At 31.0% G+C, this 13093-nt stretch overlaps 1 protein-coding gene and 1 pseudogene across 1 annotated transcript; one reads left to right on the plus strand and one right to left on the minus strand.

Moving 5' to 3' along the window:
* The first annotated feature begins 3073 nt into the window (after positions 1–3073).
* LOC125835137 (allene oxide synthase 3-like) lies at positions 3074–4510 on the plus strand (annotated as a pseudogene).
* A 1313-nt stretch (positions 4511–5823) lies between these two features.
* On the minus strand, positions 5824–7550 carry LOC125835160 (allene oxide synthase 3-like). Its single transcript, XM_049514292.1, has one exon. It carries the CDS (start codon positions 7529–7531, stop codon positions 6056–6058), a length of 1476 nt encoding a protein of 491 aa, XP_049370249.1. The 5' UTR covers positions 7532–7550; the 3' UTR covers positions 5824–6055.
* Between the last annotated feature and the right edge of the window lie 5543 nt (positions 7551–13093).

The raw sequence follows: 13093 nt of genomic DNA on the forward strand, positions 1-13093 counted from the left end.
TGAATCCCGTGAATCAAATCGGCGATCTAGAGGTCTCCTCACTGAAATAGTCGGCGAGTCGCCCAATGGGACTTTAGATCACCCAAATGGAAAGAGACTTAAGGTTTTTGGGACATTTCAACGAATTGTTGATTGAGCAGGTGACCTCACCGAATTTTCCAATCGGGGTATGTTCCAGTAAAACGACCATAACTTGTTACTCTGAACTTGAAATAAGGCAAACTTGGTGGCTTTGGAAATAAGACTCATAAACATTTGATTTGATAGGTCATAGGTCACCTAATTCATTATATGGTGAAATATATGATCGTTTGAAGTTGACCTTTATATGAACTCATGGGAAAACTTTGCCGATAGGAATGTTTCGAACTTGACTGAGTGTTTGAGGTCCCTTATAACCCTAGATCACTTTAGATACCCTTGATACAGTTGGTAAAGGAACTTAAAACACATGAGCAAGTAGGACATCACCCGGTTCAAGCTCATATACTTACGACAAACGATTCAAATTTTTAAGAGTAGAGTTGCGAAGTGTTACAAAATGATTCGGATCTTAACTTAGAATTTTTTGAGATATTACACTGTAATCATTTTGATTGACTTCTCTACAATAGTGAATGGTGTTAACCTTGGATTGGTACACCATACAAGATGTTCTATCAATAATCATGTTTAACCTAAAATTGTTAGACTTCATTTCATCAAAAGAAAGAAAATTCAAACAATCAATTATTATACCATCGAAGATTCCAAGCAATTAAGTAATCAAAGAAAAGGAACTTCAATAATCAATAAGCTCGAACCTTATATTAAAAAAATAGGATCAATTAATTCATTTTTCGAAAGATCAAACTCTTAGGTTGCCATTATTTGTCAAAATCATGAAAATTATTCAAACCCTCATTTTCAACATTGTGTACACAACAACATTCAAAGAGTTTACGATAAAAACCTCTTACAATCCAAGGAGATTACACAATACTTGGATAAGACGGTAAAAATTTAACTACACACTATGATAAAAATAGCTTTTAACGATAATAAATATGCATATGTATTAACAAAGAGTGTTGAAGCCTTTATCAACATTAGTTGATTGTTGCTAGATCAAGTGTTGTTATAGGCTTTATCGACATTTAGAGTGCTAAAATGTACTTGTCATTATTAATTGTCTCTAAAAAAATATATTTAGCGGCAATTAAGCTATTATCATTAATTAATTGCCACTAAAAATTATTTTTATCATGTAAATTTAACATACTCTCTCCGTCTCATATTAGTTGGTCGTTATACTAAATATAATTAGTATCACCTTACTAAATCAAGAAAGCATTAATTAATTTTTTTTTCTATATTACCCTTGCAATTAAATATTTTTTTTTAAAGTGTTCATATTTGTTTGTTAAATTCCCAAGAAGTTTTTTAAAGAGTGAATTAGTAAAATCGTCTTCTTATTTTTCTTAAGCATCATGTAAAATGGAAAGTGATCAATTAATATGGGACGAAATGAGTATTACATAGTAATAATTTTTTAATGGTCTATAAAAGATGTAGGTACCAAAGAAATTTTTAAAAATAAATTAATTTATCAATAAATCTGCCAAATTTTTTTACAGGAAACACACAAGGAATTTGGCTCCATTGACAATTTACATATCCCAATAATATCAGATAAGATTATTCAAATCAAAAACAGAAAAAGACATTATGATTGATAATTGCATATCCCAATGATAAAAATTCTTTTGGCTGTTTGTAACTACTCTGCTCGTGAATATATGATGTTTCCAAGGATAAAATAATAAAATTATCAGTAATGATGATCGAGTTGAATAAACATGCATTTTTAAAAATAAAAGCTTGTAAATTTGAAATATTTTTTTGATCGAGTTTATTGTATAAGACTTGCTTCGTATAATTACCTATATATAAATTTGAAATATTTCCTTAATTGAGTTCATTGTATAAGACTTTGCATGTCCAAAAAGTAAGGAATGAGTGATTCCTCGTCCAAAAAACAATAAAAATAATGTAAAAGTCGTATTGGTAGCAATAGTGAGGTTTCATTTATTTATTTATTTTAAAAATTAAGATATTTTAAATACATTTATTCAAGACTTAAAATTAGATAATTAACACTAAGGATATAGTATGAGAAAATAAATATAATTATGACATTCCTTTTTAGATAATTTTTTTAATTTCAACTTTTATAATATAATCTAACATAGGTCGATTATATAATTTTTTTGATCAACTGTACTCGATTGATATTAAAAATCTAGCGACATAGGTCTATTTTTTAGATCAGTTTCTATCGATAGATTTTTATTTTTATTTTCATTAGTGATACTGTTGGCTACCTAACAAGTAACAAGTCCCATATTGTCTTTTTGAGTCAATCATCATATCTTTGAGAATGACAAATTTATATGCCCCTAAATTGAAAAACATTTCTAATGTTAGGGGGGAAAAGCTCTATAATAAGTGTATTATCATGTAACATATATATAATAAATGTTGAATCTCTTGTTTTTTCATATAAAATAATAAATTAGTTATTTTTTAAAAACCTCCTTGGACTTGGCATTTCGATATCTTCCAATGCCGGCCCCTAACCAATTTGACCTGTTATGGAAATGGAATATATATTTTGTTCATATGGAATTTTTTTTAAAATAAAAATATATTTTATTATCTTATTAAATTTGTTAACTTGAATTTTTTAAAGGCTAAACCTTTATAAAAAAAAAAAAACTTGGACATTGAAACAACACATTGGTATTATCTTCTAGGCGAACAAGATAGATCAGCAGTGGAGTCCTAAATTTCCAGTATTTCAATAAGAATTTAATTCCATCATGCGTTTTCGATAGGAAAACATGTCTTGTAACAAAGAAAAAGGTTCATTGATTCCAATGGAAAAACCGTGTTTCTAGTAGTGATAAAATTTCACTACTTATCTCTCCACGTGAAGGACTATATAGGATTGTACCAAAACATTTCGTACCCTATATTTATGCCCTTCCTACAAGCACACATCAAAAGCCAAATATCATAAGAAAAATTCATAATGGCTACCAATGACTCTTCAGTTCCAAAGCTGCCTATGAAAGAAATTCCAGGTGATTATGGTGTCCCCATTCTTGGGGGCAATGGAAGGATCGCTACGACTTCATTACAATCAAGTACTGATGACTTTCAAGGTGTCGTAAAAAAAATATGAAATCCCACAGTCTTTAGAACCAATGTCCCCCTGGTCCTTTCAATGCTCGTAACTCCAAAGTTGTTGTCCTTGTGGATGCTATTAGCTTTCGCATCCTTTTGGACAACTCCCAAGTTGATAAGGAAAATCGCTTTGAAGGGACTTTCATGTCCTCGCCCATCTTTCAACGTGGTTATAAGGTTGCGCTTTTCTTGACACTACAAATTCCAAACACTCCCGTATTGAAAGGACTATCTTGTCCACACTTACTAGATTGCATGACAAGTTCATCCTCATCTTTACAAACTCAATCACTCCAATGTTTACCAGTCTTGAAAAAGAATTGTCTGAGAAAGGAACGTCTTACTTCAATCCCCTTAGTGATAACTTGTCATTTGATTTCATCTTTCGCTTGTTTTGTGAGGGAAAAATCCAATTGATACAAGTGTTGGCACTAATGGACCAAAAATTGTAGACAAGTGGTGTTTTTTTCAGCTAGCTCCATTGATTTCACTAGGCCTTAAATTTATACCAAACTTTCTTGAAGATTTGGTCTGCACACTTTCCCTCTACCTTACTTCCTTGTAAAACGCGATCATCAGAAACTATACAACGCGTTCTACAACTCCATGAAGGATATTTTAGATGAAGCGGAGAAATTTGGAGTGAAAAGAGATGAAGCTTGTCATAACTTTGTTTTCCTTGCAGGATTCAATTTGTATGGCGATTTGAAAGTGTTCTATCCATCCTTTGATCAAGTGGATCGGAACATCAGGACCAAATTTACATAATCAACTTGTTAAAGAAATCAGGACCGCGGTTAAAGAAGCAGGAGGGGTAATTACTTTTCAGCTATCGAAAAAATGCCTCTTGTTAAGTCTGTGGTTTATGAGACCTTAAGAATGGACCCTCCGTTGCATTTCAATGTGCAAAGGCGAGAAAAAATATAATCATCTCTAACCATGATTCATCGTTCTTGATCAAGAAAGATGAATTAATTTCGGGTATCAACCACTAGCCACAAAAGATCCTAAAGTTTTTAAGAACGCGGAGGATTTTATTCCAGATAGATTTGTTGGGGATGGAGAGAAATTGCTTAGGTATGTGTATTGGTCAAATGGTGAGGAGACTGATGATCCAACTGTGAATGATAAACAATGTCCTGGTAAAGATTTGATAGTGTTATTGGGAAGGCTATTGGTGGTGGAGTTTTTCTTACGTTATGATACTTTTGAAATCGAATTTGGAAAACTCTTGCTTGGATCAAAGGTGACTTTCAAGTCAATAACCAAGGCAACATCATGAAGTGAAATGAATATAATGGATTTAGTATTTTCAAAATAAAGAACTTCCTCACAAGATAATATATAATCTAGGGATAGTTCAAAATCTAGCTTTCAATAAAAGAGTGTAATTTCCTTCGTTAAGTTTGTATTGAAATTTGCTGATCAATAAAGTGAAATTAGTTATGAGAAAATATTATCTTATTATATTTGCGATCATATTGAATGGTTATTGTTAGTATATATAGACTTCCTTTGTTCCAATATTAAAAGGTTTCTTCTCTCCTAAAAACTGGTTAAAAGAAAGGTCCAATGATTTCTCATAATATTTGAAATATACCCTTCAAATTTATCACCCTTACCATCTCCTTTTATTACTTTATTCCACCACTGGTTGATAAATTATATCCATGTCTTTTAAATTTTAAAAAAGACTTGTAAGTTGTAAGTAACTTTATTTGTTGTAAAAGCATAGCAAGAGAGATCTATTATTTTACAAAGACGAGGAAATAAGTTCTAATTTTATTTGATCTCAAGTTTAAAATACTATAATAAAAAGTGTTATTTGTGGCAACTAATTATTTCGTCGTTACAAAAGAGTTTTTAGGCGACACGAAACATCGCCACAAAAACTCTTGCTTTTGTAGCGACTCTTACCTAAGTCGCTACTAATCGTACAAATGCTTTCTAATAAAAAAATATGGCTGAAAAATTATTTAGTCGTTGTCACCACTAAAATTAGAGCTTTGTGGCAAGTTTATTTCAAATATTTAGGTATTTATATTTTGATGAAAGTTTAGTAGATATAAAATTTAATAAATATTAGAGATAATTTAATATATCTAATAGTAGTACTTATGATTGTTTTACTATCTTATAATGAAAGAAATATATATTTACTTTTTAGCTTCGTAAGATAATTTTATGATGTTTAGATATATTGTTCATATGATTAGTTTAGAGTACGTGTGTCTTGCGCATGTCACTTATATTAATAAAAATAGATTTTTAATATTAACATAAATAGTACTATTTAAATGACTATTCTGTCAATTGTGAACTCTATTTAAGCATTCATTCATCAAAAAGTCAAAAAACATATAAGAGGAGATCTGACTCCTTGAATAGTTTGTAATAACTTAGTTTTAAACTTTTCATTTTACAAATTTATAAGATGATTTCAGCTTCAAAAAACCCTCTTAATGTATGTATCATAGTCAAATCTCTTCACATAAATTGAAACAAAAAAAATAATAATATGAATTTAACATGACTACCAAGAACACTCGAGAATGACTTATTAGTTTAGTCATTGATGAATTACCAACCTCATTATATCAAAGAAAGTTTGTACTAATTAACAATAACCATTCAATATGATCAAACAAATATTACAAGATAATATTTTATCGTCCACGCATCGCGTAGATTTTAATACAAACTTAAAATATAGAAAATTACACTCTTTCATTATGAAAAGTTGTATTTTGAACTACCCCTAGCAAGATTATTTTTATAAATCTTGTGAGATAGTTCATCCTTATTACAAATACTCAAACCCTTATATTCATGGTGTTGCTTTGGTTAATGACTTAAAAGTCACCTTTGAACCAAGCAAGAGTTTTCCAAATTCAATTTCAAAAGTATCATAACGCCTGAAAAACTCCACCACCAATAACCTTCCCAATAACACTATCAAATCTTTACCAGGACATTGTTTATCGTTCACAGTTGGATTATCAGTCTCCTTACCATTTGACCAGTACACATACTTAAGCAACTTCTCTCCATATCCCACAAATCTATCTGGATTAAACTCCTCCCCGTTCTTAAAAACTTTTGAGTCCTTTGTAGCCAATGGTTGATATCCAAATATCAATTCATCTTTCTTGATCAAGAACGATGCTTCGTGGTTAGAAACAATTATATTTTTCCTAGCCTTAACCGTTTGGAACGGAACTGGAGGGTCCATTCTTAAGGTCTCATAAACCACAGACTTAACAAGAGGCATTTTATCGATAGCTGAAAGAGTTACCCCTCCTGCTTCTTTAACTGCGGTCCTGATTTCTTTAACAAGCCTAGTATGTAAACTAGGTCCTGATGTTCCGATCCACTTGATCAAAGATGGAAAGAACACTTTCATACCGCCATATGAATTGAATCCTGCAAGGAAAATAAAGTTATGACAAGCTTCTTCTCTTTTAACTCCAAGTTTCTCCGCTTCATCTAAAATATCCTTCATGGAGTTATAGAACGCATTGTATAGTTTCTGATGATCTCCTTTTACAAGGAAGTAAGGTAGAGGGAAAGTGTGCAACACCAAATCTTCAAGAAAGTTTGGTACAAATTTAAGGCCTAGTGAAATCAATGGAGCTAGTTGAAGAAAAACCCATTTGTCAACAATTTTTGGTCCATTAGTACCAACACTTGTATCAACTGGATTTTTCCCCTCACAAAACAATCGAAAGAGGAATTCAAACGACAAGTTATCACTCATGGGATTGAAGTAAGACGTTCCTTTCTCAGACAATTCTTTTTCAAGACTTGTAAACATCTGAGTGATTGAGGTAGTAAAGATAGGGATGAACTTGTCATGCAATCTAGTTAGGGTAGACAAGAAAAGACCTTTTAGTGTAGTGTGTTTAGGATCAGTTGTACCAAGAAAACCACAAACCTTATAACCACCATTGAAAGATGGGGAGGACATGAAAGTACCTTCAAAGTAGTTTTCCTTATCGACTTGGGAGTTATCAAAAAGGATGGGATAACTAACCGCGTCCACAAGGACAACAACTTTGGAGTTACGAGCATTGAAAGGACCAGGAGGGACATTGGTTCTAAAGATAGTGGAATCATGTTTTTCCATACGAGACCTGAAAAATTCATCAGCACCTTGATTGTAATGAAAGTCGTAGCGATCTTTTATTGCCCCGAGGAATGGGACACCATAATCACCAGGAATTTCTTTCATTGGAAGATTTGGAATTGAAGATTCTTTGGTATCCATTGTAATTATGTGGTATGAGTCTTTGGTATTAGCCATTTCTAATATTTTTCTTATGATATTTGGATTTTTTTATGTGTAATTTTATGTTTGTAGGATGTGTCTATATATAGGAAAATATTAGATAGTGCTAGAGCCTAATAATCACTTAATTGGTTATTAATCCCAGCGTTCTTCACGTGGAAGAGATAACTAGTGAAATTATATATATTATATTATTAGAGAGGGTGGCATATTTTTGGCTTGTTATAAACGTTAAATTATTGGGAAGGCTATTGGGAAGGCTGGTTATAAATTATTGAATATAATAAATATAATGTCTTGAAAATGTAATAGGGATTGACTATAATTAATTATAAGGGTAAATTAGGAATTAAGGGTGTGTTTGGTATGAAGGAAAATATTTTCCGGAAAATGTTTTCCAATTTTCTCATGTTTGGTTGAGTTAAATGTTTTGGAAAATGTTTTCCAAATCAACTCATTTTCCTCAAATTTAAGGAAAATGACTTCCTTCAAAACTTAAGGAAAACATTTTCCAAAACTTTCTTCTGACCCCCTCCCCCACTACCCACCCTACCAAGTCCCCAACCCACACCCCTACCAGCCCCCCGCCTCACCATTCCCCCGAAAAGAAATTAAAGTTTATTTTTAAAAAATATTTTCAACTTCAAAATTTCATTTTTTCACCCCTACCCTCAAACCTCCCCCCTCCACCCACCCCTACCCCATCCCAAAAAAAAATAATTTAAGTTTGTTTTTAAAAAATATTTTCAACTTCAAAAATTCAATTTTTTTACCCATACCTTCGACCCTCCACCCCCTTCCACCCACCCCCTACCACTCCCCCATCCCCAAAACAAATAATTTAAGTTTATTTTTAAAAAATATTTTCAACTTTAAAATTTCATTTTTTCACCCCTACCCTCGACCCCCGCCACCCCCTACCAGCCCCCCACCCCTAAAAAAAATTTTAAATTTGTTTTTAAAAAATATTTTCAACTTCAAAATTTCTTTTTTCACCCCTACCTCGACCCCCCAGCCACATCCCTACCGCCCCCCCCCCCTCCCCCCACCCTCCAAAAAAAAAATTAAGTTTGTTTTTAAAAAATATTTTAAAATTCAAAATTTCATTTTTTCACTGCTACCCTCGACCCCCAGGTCCCCCCCCCACCCCAACCCCCAAAAAAATTTTAAATTTATTTTAAAAAAATATTTTCAACTTTAAATTTTCATTTTTTTTCACCCCTAACCCCACCCCCACCCACCCCCTACCAGCCCCCCACCTCAAAATATATTTTTTTAAGTTTAATTTGTTGTTAAAATATATTTTCAACTTCAAAATTTCATTTTTTCACCCTTACCCTCGACCCCCCCACCCTCCTACCAGCCCCCCACCCCCAAAAAAAAAATTAAGTTTGTTTTTTAAAAATATTTTCAACTTCATTTTTTTATTTTTTCACCCCTACCCTTGATTCCCCCCCCCCCCCACTCCCGCCCCCACCCACCCAAAAAAAAAAAATTAAGTTTGTTTTCAAAAAATATTTTCAATTTCAAAAATTATTTTCTACTCTAGTAAAAATAAAAAATATTTCTCAAAAACATTTTTCATTCAAAAACCAGACACTAAAAAAATTTTCCGAAAAATATTTTCTACTCACCAACCAAACATGAGAAAATAAGTCAAAAATCTACTTGTTTTTTCCAGGAAAACATTTTCCTTCATACCAAACACACCTTAAGTGTAAAATTATTCATTAATTTTATAAAGTGGACAAATATTATTGCACAGCTCAAAATAAGATAATGAACAACTATTATTGAACAAAGAAAATATTAAATAACTACATATATTAAAGTAGAAGTACTCAAACTGATGAGTTCTAAATTAATCTCTCTCCACATTTATTGTAATGGCAAAGATAAAAATTAATACTCCCTTTGTCGCTAATTACTTGTCCATATTTTCTTTTATAGTTGTCCCTAATTACTTGTCCATTTTGACAAATCAAGAAAGGACAAAATAATTTTACCTATTATGCCCTCAATTAATTATTTTGAAAAGGGTAGAATTTTCTGAAAATCTTAAATTTTTTATCCATCCACTTCATAATTAATAGGGGTAAATGATAAATTCACTATGTCAATAATTGCTTTCTTAATAGGTGTGTCAATTCAAAAGTGGACAAGTAATTAGGGATAGATGGAGTATAAGTGAATTCTTGAGGCAATGCACACCATTAAGAAAAAAAAATTAGAACATAAAATAAACACCACTTTTCACTTTTGCCTTTTAGTTATTCTCAAATTATTCTTGAAAATACAAATAATTCAAAGTAAAATCATAAATATGAACAATTGACTCTCTTGAAATTATCACCTAGAAAATATAAATAAGTGGCAAAAAAAAAATTAAAATCCAACAACTTCTTTAACTTTGAACAATACACTTATTTTAAACTATACATGAAAAAAAGCTCAATAATACACTTAATAATTTTAAAATAGAGGGAGTAGTTAATTATATATTAATTTCTTTAAAAACAACTATTTTAAACTAGTTGTATTCAATAAACCAAACACTATTAAGAAAATAATTATTGATACATATAGTTTACCAAATTATCTCTATGTTTAGTATTAGGTCTTCAAAAATGATTTGGAAAATAAGTATTTAATGGTAAGGCTAAAACATGAAAAAAATAATTGTCTTTTTTTTTGTTATGTCAAAAATGATAATTAAAAATAAAAATCTACTTTAAAAATAAGTGACAAATAAAAGTGATCAGACAGAGTATATATTGCACAAATCAATGTGCATGTAGTACATGTATCACGAAATTCAGGTCTCTATCAAAGTTAGGAACTTGCCGGTAATATAGTTTCAACAAAGTGTTTTTTTGACAATTTAGTGGCCTGTAGAAAAATCCAAGTTAATAAAGTATATTTTATTTTTAACAAATTCTATATGAACAAAAATCTAAATTCATGTGACAATGCATGTATCTATCCCATCAAATGAGATAAGTTAGGGGCATTGAGACTATCGAAAGGCTTAACTTATATACAAGTATTACTTATTTAGTAAAAGATTAAAATGTATTGAAACTAAATATATTTTTAAGTGATTAAGAAATTATTTTTAGATTGAACGTTAAATAATTAAGACGATTTATTTTTTAATATATATATGCATAATTATATATTTGTAAACATAAATAGATATACAATTTTTTTTTAAAGTAATTAAATACTAAAAATATAAATTTAGTAATTAAAGTCATTATTGAATAAAAATAATAATATTTATATTCGCTAATAATAATAGTTGATTTGTAGCAGTGGTGGCGATAATAATTGCTATTAGTGGCTAGTAATGATGGTTGTGATGGTTATAATGGTGGAGGTGATTGATGTTATACTAACTGAAGTAATAGTTATAGTTGATAGATTGTAGTGGTTATGAAGGTAAAGTTAGTTGATGGTAGTAATTGACGGTATTAATGGTGGTGGATAAAAAAAATATGGGGTTAATACCTCAGATGGTCACTCAACTATCCAGTCTTTCCTCAGAAAGTCACTCACATGGTGACTTTTTAGTGAAAATTAAAAGTTGAGTGACTTTCTGAGGTAAAAGTGGATAGTTGAGTGACTATCTGAGGTATTAACCCAAAAAATATGTGATGGTTGACGATGTGTTGGTGGTAATTGACACACAGAGGTGGATCCACACCTATAAGTGGGGGTGCACGTGCACCTGTCATCTTCATAAAAAATTATAGGTATATATGCATATATCTATCTTGAGAAACTGACAAAAATTAGGATATAACTAAGGGGCCGTTTGGTTGGGAACAAGTATCCCAGAATTAATTATCCTGGGATAACTTATCCCACCATGTATATGGGATAACTTATTCCATCAATATGGTATAAATGGTGGGATAAGTTATCCCAAACATGACAACCAAACAAGACATCAATTTTTTTTATCACAGGACTATTTATTCTTATCTCTCACACCAAATAACCCCAACAGTTTACCCATGAGAAGCATATGAGTGTCCTTGTGCCGTTGATACAAGCCAGAGGAATCACCCAAAAACTTGAGTTCAAGTCTAACTAAACCCACTTTTCACTTTTTTTATTTTAAGTTTATCTTAGAACTCATATATATTTGAGCTAATGTAATATTCCTGCCCCTAAAGCAAAAATATTATTCACATAAAATCTAACTTAATGATGTTTAATTAGACTTTATTTAATATCTTAATGATTAATACCTACTCAAACTAAATAAATATTAAAATTCTAATATAAATATAGACACCTAATAATTTAAGATCCTAAATTTCAGAGTAGGATGACAATAATTACAAAAAGCCAAATGAAATTTATCATTTGGGACATACCATATTCAATCATTAATCTACTCTTTTTGTTTTTTTCCAGTTAAAATAATATTATCTGATATTAATTATTGGGAAATGCAATTGTCTAATGGAGCCAAATTACTTATTTGTCTTCCTGTTCACAAAAAGACAATGGCAGATTGATTGGTCAATTAATTTATTGTTTTAAATTTCTTTAGGATCATCTATATTGACCATAAAAAAAAGTAATTAAAAAAAATTAACCATTGTTATAAACGTGGTTGATTATGTTGATTGTGCTATGGAAGTGGTGAAAAATGATTGGTAGTTTGGTGATAGTAGTTAATGACCATAGACTTATATATGTGGATTCAAAATTTAAATACGTTGGCGATATAATTATCTTAATATAAATATTGATAAAAATTTTAATAATAATCAAAGAATAATATTATATTGAAATATTACTAATAGGCTATGAAAGTGGTGAAAATGAGTAGTTTGGTGATATATAGTAGCTAATGACCATAGATGTTTATAGGTGGATTTAGGATTTAAAGACATCAGATATAATTATCTTAACATAAATATAGCAAAATTTTCAATGATGATTAAAGAATAATAACAATCAACATTAAAGACATCAGTTATACAATCAACATTCTTATAACAATGTTTGAGAAAGCATAAGTGTCACGACCCAAAAATGGATGTGATGGCACTCGTTGTATCCCACCAAGACAAGTCAGCCTAAAACCCAATCATTTCTATAAAGTGCGGAAATAAAGCAAAGTTCAATAACAATTACTATTACGAAAACAAGTCAACTTAATTCAATTCCCAAAACCTGGTTGTCACGGGCACAAGCCTCTAATGTAAATACTAGAATTGAAATAAAAATACGCAAGTCTCAAATGACGTTGTCTTTCAAGTAAAAACAAAATCATAAACAAGAGTAAGAAGGTTTGCTGAGATGACAAACAGCTACCTCTCAGATCTCCACAGAAAACCTCGAAAACGAAGAGAATGGAAGGTATCACGAAGATCCGGGCTCGTAACCTACAAAAGATTGTAGAAGCAAGGGGTGAGTACCAAACCACACGGTACTCAACAAGCAAATCTCTAAACACAAGCTAAGAGTACAGAATACAGGTACTCCTTACACCCCATCCTAACCTCCATAACTACAACCTGCATAAAATCAGCCCAACCTAACAATTCACAGTTTACA

Source organism: Solanum verrucosum, unplaced genomic scaffold (genome assembly GCF_900185275.1).
Source record: "Solanum verrucosum unplaced genomic scaffold, falcon-dt-bn FXZP01000119.1, whole genome shotgun sequence".
NCBI lineage: Eukaryota > Viridiplantae > Streptophyta > Magnoliopsida > Solanales > Solanaceae > Solanum > Solanum verrucosum.